Genomic DNA, 17,247 nt, shown 5'->3' with positions numbered 1-17,247 from the left:
ATTTAGTGTTGTGACTATTAATTTTGAAAACCAAAGGAACCACAAATACTCTTTCAAGATACAGAGCTCCTCTCAAGAGTGTCATCCCATGCCCAGCCACCTCACCCCCGCCCCCAGCCCCACAGTCGTAGTCTCTGCACAGGCCTCTATACCTCCCAGTACCTGCCACTTGTAAGCTTGCTTTCCGTGGTGTCCCATGAGTGCAGCTGTTCTACCAAGCAGGTAGCTGGGGGCCTGCGCTCATTTCCACCTCACTATCTCCCCTGCCTGTGCATGCACGGTTTCTCCCTGGTCCAGCAGATCACCTTGACACTCTGCTGTGCTGTCCTAGACCCTAACGTGATTTCTGTCTCCATGTGTGGCTGAACACTCGGTGCTTACCATCAGCTGTCCTGCCCCGCCCTCTGCTCGGATTTCCCTCTGGTTCACTACAGCCTTTCCTGTGGACCACGATCTGAGTTCTTGCTTGTTCAGAACATGGAGGACTGTTTGCAGGTGATGTTCTTGGCGTCACTTTCTTTCCTTGAGCACCTTTTAGGGTCTGTCCTGCACTCTCTGGAGGATGGGGCATTGGTGTGTTGTGGTGTCTTGAGTACCCATGCTAAATTTATTGGGCTGAGTCTTGCTGCTGCATGTTGTGGATCAGTTTTCCCTGATGCTCGGGGCATTCTGCATGTAGCTTCTTGTCAGTCCTCGGTCCTGCCAATTCTCATTCTGTGCACTTCTGTGCCCTGGCCTCCCCCTGAGGTCTCAGTTTCGGCCTTGTGGACTCTTTTCCAAGCTGAGGGCCATCACAAGTTGGAGATTTGGGTATTCTCACAGGGACATCGGTTTCATTTCTTGTCTGTAGCAAAGCCACCTATCCATGTTTGTTCAAATTTGCCTGAGCTGCACCGCCCGGGGCTACCAGCAGGGGCTTCGCGGTTCCCCAGGGCAGCTGTAGGCACTTCTCTGTACAGCTGAGGACCCCTGTTTCTCCAAGCCAAGGCTGACTCAGGAGACCACCTGCCCTGGCTCGCCTGATTTCTGCCCTGGGGGCCTCTGTCCCCAGAATGCTAGACCCTCCTCATGGGTTTCCTAGAGGAGAAGTGCTGGCGGGGTCTGCCTTCCTAACTCCTGTCCTCCTTCCTGTCCCTCAGACACCAGCCCTGCTGAGGGCTCCTCTGGGGAGGCTGGGTCCTGAGACCCCTGTGCTCATAGCTTGCAGTTCACCCACCCAATAAACTGGCAGAACTTGATCAGTGGCCTGGACTTTGTGTCTCTTTCCTCTTTCTGAGTTTTGGTGAAAATGTATTTTCTGTTTTATTTTTTCCTGTTCTCTCTGTTGTTCTGTCTGATTTCTGGAAACAGGAAGATATCAGAACTAAGGGACAGCCATGTTCTTAGCAGGACCTGGAGTTAATTATGAAAGCTCAGCCCTGATTCTCACTGCCCTGTGTGGTTCCTGCCCTCTGGTGAAGGTGGTGTAGGGCTACCTCACCCTTCTGTGTAGACATCTTTGAACACCTCCTATATACACTGACACTGAAAGCCAGGGGTCTGGTGAGGACACCCTCAATCTTCTGGGGCTGCAGGTGAGCTGGCTGCAGCTCTGGCTGCCCCTGTGCGGGAGAGCTTCGGGATAGCCTCTCACCTCTTGCCACAGTGAAGGTAGGCGGAAACTTGGGGTCTCGCCTGACACCCCTCGAGGGCTTACATTGCCATTACCATGATCCCAAGGTCCCCTCTTTGTCATGTATCCATCATGTGCAAGGGCCTTGACAGCTGGTGACTGACTGGACTCAAGCCAGGCTTCTGCTTTGGGCTGTTCTGGAAACAAAGGTGCATATCTTTTCCTGTGAGCCTTTTGGAAGAGTCTGTTCCTGGCCTCTTTCCTCACCAACATGGGACATAAATGCAGAATCTAGGGGACTCGCCCCTCTTTTGTAAGTGGAAATTCCTTGCGGGCACATGGGGGCCCAGTGGCTGTGCCCTGCCCCCTGGGTTGGGGTTGATCTCTGAGGATGCTGGTCACCACACTGTGTCCCAAAGTAGGGGCATGTCTGGCTTCAGTGCCTTATTTGAATCTCTTGTTTGTCCTGCAGGAATAAAGAAGGACCCAACCAAGGCCTTTGTGCCCAGGACTGTCATGATTGGGGGCAAGGTGAGGTGATGTCCTCTTTGCATCTTTCTTGATATTTAGCCTAAATGCACAAACCACCATGCTTTTTGTCAGTGCCACTATGTCTCAAGTTGAGTGCCAGCTGCGCAGTGGGCTGGACACTGTGAAGGCTCAGAGCTAGCATACATATGGGATGCCAGAAGCCCACTGCTTCCCCAGGTATGCTTGTGAGCTAAGTAGGTTCAGTGTTCAGCTCAGCAATAAGAGGGAGCTAGATGGGACCCCCCTGCCCAGCACATGAGAGTAGGGGTCCTAGCCCCAGGGCAGTCCCCAGTGGGCTGTTGGCCCTCCATCCAATGCCCTTCCTTGTATAACCACCATTCTTCCACACCTGTGCCCAGCTCTCAGGTCCCAGCATGCTGCCCACTCACTTCCCTGTACTTGTGTGCTGAGTAGACCTAGATTGCTGACTGCTTCATCAGCTGGATGTATACCCATGTGAGCTCAGCTTAGCTTTATTTCATTTTATTCACTGTGACGCATGCTTTTGGACACGTGGTCACATAGTCCCAGTATGTTGCCATTACCCATTGATAGGTCTCGTCACACTCTCTGTTCCTGGGCCAGTGTCCCCACCCTCTGCCACTTTCTTCATTGGCATCAGGGAACAGAAGGACACTGTGGGGCATAGCTGCTTTAAGGGGGGCCCACTAGGTGGGACCAGGCACTGTCTGCCTAGCCAGCAGCTCATGGCCATCTCTCCGAGTGCCTGCCACTTCCTTTGTCAGCATCCCTGTGTGCATTTCTTAGAGATATGGGCTTTCAAACAGTTTTTTAAATGTTAATTATTAAAAATTTTCAGCATAGATAAAAGTAGAAAGAATGGCAGTAACATCCATACCCTATCCCAGACTCCCACTGGATCATTTCCAAGTCTGTTTCTAGACATGGTATTGCTTTACCTCTAAGTACAGGTGTTCCCAATGATGTTTTCCTCCAAAACCACAGTAAGTACAGACCTTCTAAATACCACCATATGATACTGTCTTCTCATAGAGAGAGTAAAGTTACAGATATCTGGAGCAGTTTGTTTGAATCTGGACCCTGGCAGGGCCTAACTGTGCTGTTGCTTGCTGTCTGTTAAGTCTTGTCACCAGTAGGTTTTTCCCCATTCCTGCCTCTCTTCTCTCTGTGTAACTGATCTGTTACAGAGATTGGGCTGTGCGTCTTCCCCAGGTTGGCTTTTCTGAGCACATCCGTCTGACATGTCCAGTACGCCCCTTAATTCCCTATGTTTCCTGTATGTTGGTGGTTTTAAAAGTCCTGCTCCTCTTAGATAAGAGAAATCTCATTTCTTTTTTTTTTTTTTAAATGTTTTGTTTATTTCTAGGAGAGAGCGAGAGAGAGCTTGAGCAGGGGAGGGTCAGAGAGAGAGGGAGTCACAGACTGAAACAGGCTCCAGGCTCTGAGCTGGCAGTCAGCACAGAGCCCGACGCGGGGCTCGAACCCACAAACCGCGAGTACATGACCTAAGCGAAAGTCGGACGCTTAACCGACTAAGCCACCCAGGCGCCCCGAGAAATCTCATTTCTGAAGAGCTGACTAGAATCAGAGACCAGGTTTGAGGCTGGCGGTTTTGAGCACAGGCTGGTGCGGCTTTCAGGAGAGGTGCTTGGTAGCAGGTGGGCTTCACACTCCATGGAGAGCAGGTTCCTCTGTCATGAAGCTGTCTGCCACACTGCTTGCAGGACACGGAGGCGGGGGGTGGGGGGGCACTCAGCCGGGTGTGATCTTGGTGGTCTAGCACAGGGCCCCAGTTACAGGGAATGATGCCGGACCCTCTGAGGACCCTGCACTGCCTCGTGCATAGATGTGTTCATGCTGAATTTCCCTTCCCATCTCCAGGCAGCCCCCGGTTACCACATGGCTAAGATGATCATCAAGCTGGTCACATCCATCGGCAATGTCATCAACCACGATCCAGTTGTGGGCGACAGGCTCAAAGTGATCTTCCTGGAGAACTACCGAGTGTCCTTGGCTGAGAAAGGTAGGCCCAGGGGGCTGTGTTAGACAGGAAGGCCTGCCCCTGCCTGGGCACAGTATGGGTGGTCACTGCTGGTCCCAGATGCCAGGCTCCCCAGCCAGAGGGAGACTTTGTTCTCGCAGTAAAAGGCTTTGGGGAAGTTCTCTGCCTTTCACCACATACAGAGAATTACCCTCAGCCTTTGTCTCTACTTTTTTACTTCTGCCTGTGACCTCATTCCTCCTCCTTGCTCTGCCCCCAGCTTTCTTTCCTGCTCCTAGAGCTTGCTCTTGCTGGCAGGATGTGCTCTCAAGGGCATTACCTACTTGTGATCTGTCCTTTCCAAGGGCAGCTCAGGACCAGACATCCCAGCCCTTTGTTGAGAGTTTGGGCTGGGGCTGCTCCTTCAAGGACATGTGCTGCCATCTGGAGAGGTTCCTGTAGACAGATGTGCCTTGGAGCATGGTTGTGCTGACCTGGACAGGCCTTTCTAAACTGGCCACTTGAGGAGACCCTGGCAGAAAGGTGATTTGCCCAACTGGGTGATGGGAAACCCCAGCCTGGAATTCTGGCTCTGAGTAGTAGATGCCTCTGCAGCTCACACAGACCAGGTACTGCCTGCTGCGCTGAGTAACGATGTGCAGACATGCTCCCCTCTCCTGACAGCTCAGCCAGGTCATTGAACTGTCTCTGTTGTCCCTCCACTGTCATAGACCATATGCAGTTCAAGGTCAGTAATGTGCTTAGTTCTTCACTGAGCTTCTGACACATCTTACTGCCATTTGCTGCCTGGAACTCCCTCTCCTCACTGTTATGTGGGGCAAGCTGGCTCTTGGGCATCTTTAGAACTGGTCTTGGGGTACCTGGTTTGGGGCCTCAGAGCTGGGGTCTTGAACTTGCACTGTCACATTTGCTCATGTCCCTCTGCCTTCAGTGTGGAGCTGCATGGGGGCTGGAGGTGCCTGTATCTCTTTACCCTGGCTCCTGGGCTTGACCTTAAAGAAGAAGTGGACTCCACTCTTTGTGGACCCTGAGTGCCAGGCCCTGGGCTGGGGAAGCAGCATCAGCTCCATGGACCGGCTGAGAATGTGGGGTCAGGGATGCCAAGGCATGGTGGGAAGATGAGACTTTCCCATCTGCCATGTCTTGGAGGCACAGGGGGCCCTCCCTTTGGAGAAACCTCAGGACCACTGCATCTGGGTCATCATTGTGGCCGGCTGGGCCCGGTCTGCACACAGCACAGAGTGACTCGTGAACACGAGGAAATTGTCCCTTTCTTCCTACTTCTCTGTTTTTTTAAGAGCCCAGTTTCCTTTTGAAGTGCTCTGAAGAGCCTTAGGGGCTGATGGCATGAGACAGAAGTGCTGTCAGGATGAAAGAGAATGATGACATCAAAAGCAAGAACCCAGGGGACCCCAGACTATGGTTGCGCCTGGTCTCTGGAAGGTTCTAGAACAAAGGTCCTTTGCTACCTGGGGTCTTTTCCTCAGGAGTCACCATCATGGCCTCAGGCTGCCCTGGATCAGGAAGGGAAGCCCTTAACAGGTGGGCAGGAGAAGGCTACAGGGCTCAGACCCATTCTGGAGTGAGTGGGAGGTGGCGCCTGCTCTGGGAACACTAGTGGTGGGCGTGTGGTGTCCTGCACGGTTCCCATCGCTGCCATGCTGTGACCGGTCTGTGGTGATGCACTTTCTTGCCTACCTGTGCATAGTGATCCCTGCCGCAGACCTGTCACAGCAGATCTCCACTGCGGGCACCGAGGCCTCAGGCACGGGCAACATGAAGTTCATGCTCAACGGAGCCCTCACCATTGGCACCATGGATGGCGCCAACGTGGAGATGGCTGAGGAAGCTGGGGCTGAGAACCTCTTCATCTTTGGCATGCGTGTAGAGGACGTTGAGGCCCTGGACCGGAAAGGGTATGTGTCCCTCCCTGTGCCATTGGGGGCACAGCAGCATCCCAGACACTGCTTGGAGCACTGGCGGCTGGGGGTGCCAAGAGGACTCTGGGAGCCAGGCCTGCGCTGGCTGAGGGAGACGTCCATTTGGCGGGTGGGAGTGGCTGTGGACAAGCTGGCCACTCTGAGCTTGTCTCCATGCACCCAGTCCTTGGGGTCCAGAGTGAGTGTTTTCAAAAGGGTGGAAGCCTCTGGTCTCTGGAGGGAAAGCTCTGAGCACTCAGTCAGTGTGGGGATTTGGGCCTGGGCTACTGCCGAGATTCCCTGGCCAGATTCTATAAAGTAACCCTTGGACTAGAGTCATGTTTACAGACAAGTTGCAAGGATAGCACAGAGTCCCATAGACCCTTCTGCTGTCTCCCCTATTGTTTACATCTTCCTTCCTAATTAGAGTGGTACGTTATCAAAATTAGCTAACTAATAGGGTACGTTGTTATTTATTAAAGTCCATACTTAATTCAGTGTTTCCCGTGAATGTCCTTCTTTGTCCTAGGATCCCTTTCAGGGCACCCCTCTGTGTTTAGATAGCAGCTCTCCTGTCTCTTCTGGTCTGTGACACTTTTCTCAGCCTTTCCTCATGTTTCATGACCTTGGACACTCTTGAGTTTGGCCCCAGCCTGATTCTGAGCAATAATTAAAAACACAAGACAGTATTGCCTAATTGTCTAAAAGCTCTCAGGGGAGTTGGTGAGGCCTCAAGCACCAGCCGAGTGAAAACCCAAATGTCACCTAAAAAGTCACAGCTCGAGAATGAGCCAGATGTCTTAGCTTGCCTCAAGCACCAGCTGAGTGAAAACCCAAATGTCACCTAAAAAGTCACAGCTTGAGAATGAGCCAGATGTCTTAGCTTGAGAGCACACTCCCCCACGTGCCCTTTCCTAACCGCTGCTTATTTGGCCTTTCTGCTCCATCCTGTGTCCTGGGACTGAACATCTGCTCCATGCTTCCCTCCCCAACTCCCTGATGGCCTTGGACTCTTTGGTCTGGTCGGGTCTGGTTTACACTTCATTTCCTTCTTCATTGTCCCAGTGGCAGGGAACAGGGTGGTGGCAGGAAGCAAGGGGCATGGTTAGGGGCAGGATGTAGCAGGGTGGGGTGCAGATGGCATGTAGCAGGCCAGTTCTCAAGCAGCCTCCTATAGGAGTACAATGGTACCTTGCCCGTGACTGTGTCTTCCAGCAATTACAAGGAGCCAGTGGGATTCATTCTGCACGCCCAGCACATTACTGCCTCTGCGGGGTCCAGCAGTGCTTGGGCCTGAAGCCTGGGGCATTCTCAGGCCAGGGCTGTGCTCAGTAAAAACACCCCCGCGGCTCACTCTGAAGGCTGATGTTCTGTCCATCTCCCCACAGGTACAATGCCAGAGAGTACTACGACCGCCTGCCTGACCTAAAGCAGGCCGTGGACCAGATCAGCAGTGGTTTCTTTTCTCCTAAGGATCCAGACTGCTTCAGGGATGTCGTCAACATGCTGCTGAACCATGACAGGTTCGTCCTTATGTCCCTTCCCACCGGCTGGTCAGACAGATGAGTCCTCTTGGTGGGCTCAAGACTGCACTTTGGGGGTGACCTTGGGCCAAGGTGAGGCTGGCTCCGCATCCCAGCCCATGGGCAGAGCCTCAGGCTGCCAACCTGGACACACTACACCCAGGGCCTGCAGTGGCCTCTGGAGGTGCTTGAACACTGCAGACCCTGGTGGTTGGGATTGCTGGCTCATGGTCCATCCCTAGGCCCCCCAGCACTGGCTGACCCCCGGAATGGCATGACAAGCAGAAGGTGGTTTCAGATGGGGCTGCTTGGAGGCAATTCCTGAGTCCTCTCTTCCCCAGGGAGAATGGGAATATGGCCAGGACACCCCAGAAACCTCTGGAAGGGGAGTGTAGGGGGCGCTGTTCCTCTGCAGTCATGGTACTGCAGTCCCATATAAGGCAAATGTTGGCTGGTGGTGACACAGAGTAGTTAGAATGGAATTGTGACATAAATTACGATGTAGTTAACGTTTTTTTTTTTTTACAATGCAACTATACATGGTTATAACATCCACGTTTACAGACTCACTTATTTACAGTAGGTTGGCAATGCCACTTGCCCTCTCTTGACAGAGGCAAGTTTTAAGAGTTGAATCTAGTAAATGCTGAGAATTGACCTCTGTTCCACTCTCAGTTGCCTTTGGATTGGTTTCGTCTATTGCTCTCACATGAGTACCGTGAGCTGACGTCAGACCAGATCACAGCTCCACACGTACGGGGCTGTGAGCTGGGCCCTGGCTCAGTCTGTGATCAGGGAAAAGTTTAGCAGTTTCATGAATTATCCCTGTGACTCCATCATAAACAAAATGCATTTCTGTGTTCATATATCTACATTTTTATCCACAACATCCTTTCCTTAGACCACCAGTTTTTGGCTCATTTAGACCTAGGAACAGATGGCTGCATGGAGCCTCGCTGTTATCCTATGTGCACTTGCCTGGGAGGTAGAGTCCACAGGAAGCCTCTCAGCCTGTGTGGCTCTACCCCACATACATGGGGGAGGGTGCATTATAGACACCCACTTCTTTAAAGAAACATAGGCTTAAAGAAACACAGGTTTTTGTAGAATAGCACCCTAGGACAAAAGTATTGCTCATAGAGCCACCTCTGTGGCCTGGGGGCTCTTTCTTCCTAAAGTGTGAGGACCTGGATGCCTGGGGCCTGTTTCCTGACCTCTGACTCTCCACCTGCCACGGTGGCCCAGCCTCTTATCTCCCGTTTCAGGTTCAAAGTATTTGCAGATTATGAAGCGTACGTGGCGTGCCAGGCCCAGGTGGACCAGCTGTACCGGGTATGGTTCTTGGGCCCCAGAGCTGGTGGGGGTGGCTCTGGTAGGGGAGCAGCAGGGGACATCTATGAGGTCCAGTCCTGGGAGGGCATAGTTGACCGTTGAGCCACACCATGGACTTAGGCTGACGACTGGGGCTTCTTTATCATCTTCCACTTGGATTGACTCAGCTACCCCTCTGTTTACCCCTGGTTAAGGCTAGTGCCTTGTGACCCCCTGGGGTCAGGCCACTATCCACACTGGGGTGTTTCTGCTCAGCCTCCAAGCAGCTGCTACAGAACACACATGAGGACAGGAGTTTCCTTCCTGGAGACAGCAGGGGCAATGGGCTGTGCCTCAGCCTGTGGTCTGCAACCCACTCAGGTGTGATGGGGAGGGCAGGGAGCGGGTGTGGAGCCAGGAAGACTTGTGTATGCACACAGAAAGCCTTTGTTTAAAAATGAGAATGGGAATGCTTCCTTGGAAAGGTGTGAGCTTCAATGTTAAGTAGAGTGAGGGATCCACAGCTGTGAGGAGGGGCCTTTCTAGGGCGGGACCACTGCAGCCAGCTCCCTACTGCTTGGTGAAGGTGGACAAGGGAGGAACCCTCGTCCTGGTTTCTGTGTGGAGCATGAGCTGACCGGTATCCCTGGGGGAGTGGGTGTGTCCATGTGGGTTTCCAGGGTGTCCCTTGGTGCCCACTTCTCTCCCCTTTCTTGGGGGGGGGGGGAGGCGGTGGCAGTAGAAGAGGACGCTGGCTACCATGCTGTGACTGCAGAGTTGTGGGTCCAATGGATTATTTCCCAGGTTCTTGGACAAGGCCTGTGGGATTTGTATTTCTGATTTGTTGCTGTCCTGGCCCCAAGCCCCCACCCTTAGGGAAGCTGTCTGCCCTTGGGGACCCATGAAAGAATTGGGAGGGGCCTGGGAAACTAAGTGACCAGGCAGGGCCCTGGGGGGATCTTGCTCCCCTGACCTGGGCCTCAGCAGAGTGTGCCCTTTCAGGGAAGCTCCTTTTAGTGCTGGGTAAGTCCGGGGGTGGTTGCCAGGCTCTGGGGGAAGCTGTGGATGGGAGATCACCTGACCATTTTCCCTGGATCCAGTCCGTAGCAAGTACTCACCCGGTGGTATTTCTTTGTCATGGTGGCTGGTGCCCCAGAGGACATGGTGCCTTTTGAGGCCTGGGACCTTCTCAGAGTCCTTGCCCTTGTATACAATCATTTGATATCTTTTCTGGTTGGTGGGAGCCCTTTAAGTGACCTGTTGATTGCAATTTTCTTTGTTCATCAGGCTGCCCCAGGGGCTGAGAGCTCAACTGGGAACAGTCCTTGTGAATACCACAAAGACAACCTGCTGACGTGCTGGAAGTGCAGGTTGTCTTGTGTGGTATTCAGCCTCTCCTTGCCTCTGCAGAACCCCAGGGAGTGGACTAAGAAGGTCATCAGGAACATCGCCTGCTCGGGCAAGTTCTCCAGTGACCGGACCATCACAGAGTACGCCCGGGACATCTGGGGTGTGGAGCCCTCCGACCTGCAGATCCCGCCCCCCAATCTTCCCAGGGATTAGGAGCCCTGGCAACAGCCTTGCTTGTTTCAGTGCTGTTTCTGGAGGGCCAGGGGGATCGTGGTGGTGGCTTGGGGTGGGCAAGGAAGGAAAGGTGTAAAGAGTGAGATACTCCCCAGTTTCCTGCAGGAAAGCAGGGCTTGCAGCACTGACTAGGCAGCTGGCCCCACAGCTTTAGCCCACCTGCCCCAAGGAGGTGGGGAAGGTGGAGCCACTTGCTGGGCTCCTCTGAGACCTTGCATGCACCTTACAGTGAGCTTGTTTTTAGTTTTGAGCTTCTGGATTCTGTGGTCTGGGCAGGTAGCTGTGTCAAAGTCTGGGGAACTGTGTGTTTTTGCACTACATGGGCTAGAAAGCTGGTGTGGGCTTCCAGCCTCCCTGGCCCAGCTCTGCTCCTGGCTGTGCTGGGAGGGTCCAGTTCTCCAGACCACGTCTGCAGCTGCTATGTAGGTGCTCTGGCCCTAGGTTTTGAGACTGATCAGATAAAAGGCCCAGGATGAGTGAGGCTCACATGGATGAGGACACCTGTGTCCAGCATCTTGGGGGCTTTGGCTAGGACAAGGCTGGCTGATGCAAAGTTAGCTTGGTTTTGCTTTCTCAAGAGAAAAATTAACTTCACAGAAAAATAAAAGTAGCTGAAGCCTTTTCTTGTTTTAGCAACTAAAAAGTGTACTTCTGAAATTTTGTCCTGGTTTAGCCCAGCCCTGGGGGCCCAGGATAGAATCACTGCCTTTGCTAGAAAGGCTGATAGCCCAGCCCCTGCTGCAGATCCGTGCCCTTATTGTACCCCTGCCCTGGCCTGGGGACTGTGTCTCCTGCCTTACCCGAGCCCAGTCTCCCTTCTCCCTCCCTTTCCACCAGTACAACAAAGGCAGTCTAGGGAAAGGACCAAGCAGGCCCAGAAGGGAGCCCACTTTTCCACTGCCTGAAAGGCAGGCTGGTGGCTGGAAGGATGAGTGAGCCCCTCTCCGCTGTCCAGAGGAGAGTCAGGGAGCAGGCTGGAACGCTTCACCATGGGCTTATTAGAGACATGGGTAGGGAGTGCCCTTCCAGAGGCTCTGCTTCCTTGCATGCTGGATCTCAGTGGCACAGGGCTTTGCCCTCACCTGCTCACAGAACCAGGCCACGGAAGATTTGCTCATGTGCACGCTTCACCAGAGCTGTGGAGGTCCACCGGGGAGGCCCATGTTCTGGGGCTGTGGTTGAATTCATGACATCCTCTGCTGCCCCATTTCTTAGGCCATGTGTGACCCATCACTGTGCCACATGCTGTTGCTGCCTTGTGTGAGAAACTGATTAAACCTTCCTGCCTGTGCTTGGTTGACCTGGCTTGTTTCACTCTGCGCCAAGGGTAGGGTGGGAGCTGGGTGGGGTGGGCCTCAGACCCTTCCTTATAACAACAGCCCATCACTGTGGGATTAAGTACAGACCACTTATCCCAGCCCAGCTGGGAATGGGACTTAGAGTATGTGTGCTGAACTGCCAGCTCACAAAAGAATCATCAGATATGCTTCATAAACTGTCATCTGCGTGTTGGCATTACAGGCGCAAATTGCATTGGTTCTTTTTGCACCTGTCTTCTGCCACCCACTCCTGGCCCTGGAAAGTGGAATGCTCCAGGGAGCAGAGCATTTCCCCCTAAATTGTATAGCTGCAGGCTGAATCAAAGTCCAGGAGAGACACGAACTTGAGGCTGTTACCCAAAGAACTTGAGAACTACAGGCTACCAAGGCACAATGGGCCCTGCTGGGGTGGTCTTGGGTCTGGGGACATGCTCACTTGTTTTTTGTTTTGTTTTTTTTTTTAAGTTTGAGAGAGCACGAGCAGGGGAGGGGTAGAGAGAGAGGGAGAGAGAGTCCCAAGCAGGCTCCACTCTTTCAGCGCAGAGCCCTCCTACTCTGGACTCGATCCCAGGAATCATGAGATCATGCCCTAAGCTGAAATCAAGAGTCAGCCACTCAACCTGAGACACCCAGGAACCCCCTACGTATTTTTTAAGTAGGCTTCCTGCCCAATGTGGGGCTCAAACTCAACAACCCTGAGATCAAGAGTGGGATTCTTTACCAACTGAGTCAGCCAGGTGTCCCAGGATATGCTTATTAACTGCAAAATTTACAGCTGTGTATGTTTTTTTTTTATTATTTATTTATTTTGTTTCTTCAAGGATTGGTTTTGTAACCATCAGTGGTTGTCCTAGGCCAGCTTAGGTTAATAATCTAAAAAGCCAGGGGCACCTGGATGGCTCCGTTGGTTGGGCGTCTGACTTCAGCTCAGATCATGATCCCACGGTTCGTGGGTTCGAGCCCCGTGTCGGGCTCTATGCTGACAGCTAGCTCAGAGCCTGGAGCCTGCTTTGGATTCTGTATCTCCCTCTCTCTCTGACCCTCTCCTGTTCATGCTGTCTCTCTCTCTCTCTCTCAGAAATAAAACATTAAAATTTTTTTTTTAATCTAAAAAGCCAGGAGGTGGGGGTATTTGGACCTGATGGCCCAGCAACTGCCCCTCCAGTGCTTACTGCCCCTTTAGTGCTTTCTCTTCTTTAGTCCACCTGTCAAAATGCCAACAGCTTATATTTTATTCATATCCTATCCCACCCCACCCCCCAATAAAGATCTGAGGCAGCTCACACACATGAAATGTTAAATAGGGTGAAGACTGGCCCACCCAGTGTGAGCTGGGTCTAAGACCAAGTGCCAGCAGGTCACATCTGCATCACTAATGGAAGTGGGCTGAGAAGGTGGCTCTGACTCAGGACCTCTGTGATAGAGCCAGAGAGGGAAGGGTTGCTCAGGCCCACTGGGCACAAGATGCAGAGCAATGACACAGGAAGATGCTACTGGGATGGGGCATGTGCCCCAGTGGTGAGAGGCGCAAAATGTGCTCCCTGGGGACAAGCTGGTGTCTTGCAGGCAGTGCTCACACCCAAATTAGATGCCAGGAGTCGGCTGGGAGCCCATCCAACAAAAAGAGGATGAATATTTGGATATAAACTGACTTCAGGAGTCAGTTCACATTTCAACCCCTTTATGAAAGGTGTGATTTCCCCAACATGAGAATCACTGTAGGCAGCTTGAAGGTGCTTCAGAAAGGAGAAGGTGTAACGTTTGTTCACCTCTGGGCCCCCTAACCTGCCCACAACTGCTAACAGTGGCCACAGACCTTGAAAAATAGGCAGGCAGGTGAACGAGGCCCTCTCTACCCCCAGGGAATTTCTCAGTTGCCAAGACTGGACAACCCCAGAGCTTCAGGACCTAGGGGAAAGTCTGGCCATCGGAGAATTGGATCCCAGGTGAGTTTACATCCTCCAGTCTAGGTCACACCTCTGTAACTGCACAGTAGGGGTAGGACAGCCCTCTGTGGGGGCAGCTTGAAACCCTCTTTCTTCTTAAGCCATGACCCTTCTTACTCTCAGGTTACTGAGCCCTGACAGTAAGAATTTGGCCCTTTACCAGTCCTGGGTAGGGAGAAGCAGAATCTTTAGAGGGTGCCAGATGGGGGCAGCAGAACTGCAGGGGGACTGGTTTGGCAAAGGCTGAACAACACAAGAGCCACCCTCAGTGAGTAATTGAGCTGTTGCTTATGGGCCAGAACTAGAGACCCTGCACCTAGTGCCCCAAGTCTTTTCATGGACCCCTGCCAGGGGCTTACTCGGGGTCTGTGGGTGAAACCCCAGAGCTTGCCAATCAATACCGGCTTCCAGCAAGTTTGCTAAGTGTGAGGTTGAAGAGGGCCTATATTTTAGAAAAATGCCATCTAACTCATCTGGAGAAACAGTAACCCCATGAATACACCTTCTCCTGAGACAATGCCCCTCCTTGAGTCGGCTTCCACATCTGGAAGAAGGGAGGAAAGGAAGGCCCAGGATCCCTGGCCTTATAGAGCTGCACCTCCTCCCATGTGGCTGGGCTCTGAGCATGGCCTGGGGGCAGCTGGAGGCATCACTGAGAACACAACACACAGACCACCACCATAATTTTATTCTTAAATAAATGCTCAGTCTAAGGCCAGGTTAGGCGGACAGGTGGGCAGAAAGCGGAGGAAGTGCAGGTCACGGGCACCTTCCCCGCTCTGGGCGGTGGGGCCCGCCCAAGGAGGCAGACATGGCCTAGGTAGGCAAGCAGGGTACTCTGGGTGGGAGGGGATGATCAAATCATTAGAGTCCATTCTGTGTGTGCCAAGAAAGGACAGATGACTCCATCTCCCCATCTCCTCACAATCTCACCAGTGGTGCTGGAAAGCTCAGCATGGTCCCGAGACCCCACGCTTCCTGCCCTGGGCTCCTCATGCCCAGCTCAGGAACTGTGGGATCAACCAGCTGGAGGCTGGCCTGCTCTGCCTCTGTCTTCCCAGCAAGAGCTCAGGTTGAGTGGCAACAAGAGGGAGAGGGGATCACATGCCTGTAGCCTGTTTTCCACCAGAATCCGTGCTCCCAGCCATCCGGGGCAGGTGCCTCAGGTCTGCGGGGGCCTCCTCTGCTTGCCCCAGCTGGCATCTGAGTCCTCTCTCCAGGGGCATTGAAGATGCTGGCACCCCCCAGGCTCCAGGGTGCCAGACTGGCCAGAGCGAAGGGGAGGAGGGCAGAGGTCTTCATGCACCTTTAGGCAGCAAGACTCAGTGCTGGCGCCCAGGTTCTGACTTCCCCAGGAATTCCCTAGACCAGGTGAGGACAACCATCAGCCAAACCCTGAACCCACAAATGGTCCTGCCTCCTATGGTCCTCAAATGGCCCACCTGAGAAGGTTGGAGGACCACCCCTGCTCAGAGAGCCTGAGTTAAACAAACAGAGCACCAATGGCAATTGGCCTGGTCAAATCCCAACCCCGTAGAAAGAAGACAAGGTAACAGGTCTTTGTTCTAAACTCTGAACTATACTCTGGGCTAAATTTTCTGCATCATATTCCTTTTATGCTGGGGAAAATGACAACCCTAGAGAAAACCCAGACTGTCAGTTCACAGTCCCCTCTCAGCAACCCAGGTCTGTGATGCAGGAATGGCAAACCACTAAAGAAATGCAGCTTTGGCTCTGGAGCTGCCAAGGCAGCCACACAAGAGCTGGTGTGATGGGATAAAACTCAAGACGGCTGATTTGAATACCTCCATGCTTAGCTGCCCCAGGAAGGTGAACTCACACCATCCCCACCTCGGCTGGGAAGTGAGGGGCTGCCTATGCCTTGGTGGGAGGCAGGGAGGCCCGGCAGCACCTGCCTGAATGATGGAATAGGTCCCAGCACAAAATCCCAGGCTCCTGGGTGGAGCCAGGCCACATCCAGTCCACACTGCCCTTTGCCACCACCTCACACTTCAGGCTCGGGTTCTGCACCCAGGCACAAGATGGGTGTCCGTGGCTGAAGCCCATGTCCTGGCCCCAGACAGTGGCCATCATCATGCTGCCAGGAGCACAGCCTCCCTTCAAGAAGCAGCTGGGGACAAATAGGCTTTTGAGAGCTGGCCTAGAGTCTCCCAAGTGCTATGTGTACAGAGGCAGGACTTGATGGGTATGTGTGGAGGGACCGAGGCCTGACCTGTAGTGACTGGGGTGCAGGTCTACATGCTGGATGCTCCTCTGAGAGCACAGCCAATCCCCAGGGGGAAATCACTGCCCTGTCTCATCATGGGAATGGTACAGGAGGGAGGGGCAATAAACACTCAACCCCTCTCCATGGAGATGAAAGGCTCCTGAATCACAGTGATTCCTGGCCCCACTGAGGCAGCTTTAGGGGCTGTGCCTGCTGCATGCCTGGCCTGAGCCATCGCCACCCAGGTGAGTTCCTGGTGAGGGGAGGATGCCTCACCTCAGTATCCGTGGGAGCTCTGGGCTCTTGTAGATATACTTGTGCCTGTAGCCAAGGTCTGAGTGAAAGGGGATAAACTGAACTTTGAAGTCTCGGAAGCTTCGAGATGGAGCAGCGATGTTGTAGAGCTGGGACAAGGGAGAGATGGGTCAGCACCCACAGACGACAGCCCTGTGGGCAACCTGCCTGGTGGTCTCCCGGCTATAGAGACCAGTCAGTGGCTGCTGCCTCCAAAGAGCAACCCAAGCCCCCAGTAAATAGCACTGCTTTCCTGCAGCCTGCTTGGCTAGGCTAGGGGAAAGGAGTGCTAGCAGAAGCCCAGCCCAGCCTCTGCTCCTTGGCCTGACATTTGAGCCCCTCTGTCCTCACACCTATCTCCCAGATGGCCTTTCCTTAGGGGATGCCAAGGTGGATGAGCCCGGGTCATGGGAAGAGGCGCCTGCCATGCAGTGGTGTGCTAGCCAGTGCCCAGAGCAGCCCCACTGGCACATCCCAGGAGCTGGGCTAGGCACCCACCTCAGACTTCACTGTGTGCTGGGGTTAAGGCCAGTCAGCAGGCTGCTCACAGTCTGTCCTCCCACCCTACAGACCGCTGGGCTCTGTGGGTCTGGGTAGCGGCTGCTGGGCCATCCTGTGTGTTGTACTTCCTGGAGGGAGGGGACCTGGTCCTGCTGGAATCCGCTGCACCTGGGCTTCTCCCTCTAGGCCACCCCTGCCCCTCACCATCTCCATGCAAGGTGGTGCTCTCTCCCACAGCACTCTGACCTACACATCTAGTGCCTTCCTGGCAGTAAGGCAAAGCAAACTCAGCAAAGCAAACACAGAGGCCTCACAACAGCACGGCATTTCTGTCATCAGGCCAATCCCAAAAGCAAGAGAACAGACAAGAGGTCTGTATGAAGTCTACTGACTGGGGACCTCCCTGTTGGGGCCGGAGGAGCCTCCTCCTCAAGAGTTCTTTCCCTCCAGCCAACAGCCAGTGAGCCCTCCTGGCTGAGTCCTGGGTAGTGAAGTC

At 53.5% G+C, this 17,247-nt stretch overlaps 2 protein-coding genes across 2 annotated transcripts in view; one reads left to right on the top strand and one right to left on the bottom strand.

The window, feature by feature from the left end:
• The window catches only part of PYGB (glycogen phosphorylase B), a 62,340-nt gene extending 50,585 nt beyond the window's left edge, over positions 1 to 11,755 (top strand). The window contains exons 15-20 of the mRNA XM_077760154.1: positions 2,085 to 2,143; positions 4,007 to 4,148; positions 5,836 to 6,043; positions 7,435 to 7,569; positions 8,835 to 8,901; positions 10,291 to 11,755. Of these exons, the coding sequence (XP_077616280.1) occupies positions 2,085 to 2,143; positions 4,007 to 4,148; positions 5,836 to 6,043; positions 7,435 to 7,569; positions 8,835 to 8,901; positions 10,291 to 10,443 (764 nt within the window). The 3' untranslated portion in view covers positions 10,444 to 11,755. The remainder of the gene's footprint in view (positions 1 to 2,084; positions 2,144 to 4,006; positions 4,149 to 5,835; positions 6,044 to 7,434; positions 7,570 to 8,834; positions 8,902 to 10,290) is intronic.
• A 2,644-nt stretch (positions 11,756 to 14,399) lies between these two features.
• ABHD12 (abhydrolase domain containing 12, lysophospholipase) overlaps positions 14,400 to 17,247 on the bottom strand; it is a 68,741-nt gene continuing 65,893 nt past the window's right edge. The window contains exons 12-13 of the mRNA XM_077760155.1: positions 16,233 to 16,360; positions 14,400 to 15,091 (exon numbers count right to left, since the gene is read on the bottom strand). Coding sequence (XP_077616281.1) covers positions 15,052 to 15,091; positions 16,233 to 16,360 — 168 coding nt within the window. The 3' untranslated portion in view covers positions 14,400 to 15,051. The remainder of the gene's footprint in view (positions 15,092 to 16,232; positions 16,361 to 17,247) is intronic.

The sequence above is a fragment of the Crocuta crocuta genome, unplaced genomic scaffold, assembly GCF_008692635.1.
Source record: "Crocuta crocuta isolate KB4526 unplaced genomic scaffold, BGI_CrCroc_1.0 scaffold23, whole genome shotgun sequence".
Taxonomy (NCBI): Eukaryota; Metazoa; Chordata; class Mammalia; order Carnivora; family Hyaenidae; genus Crocuta; species Crocuta crocuta.
This window is presented reverse-complemented; position numbering and strand designations above follow the sequence as displayed.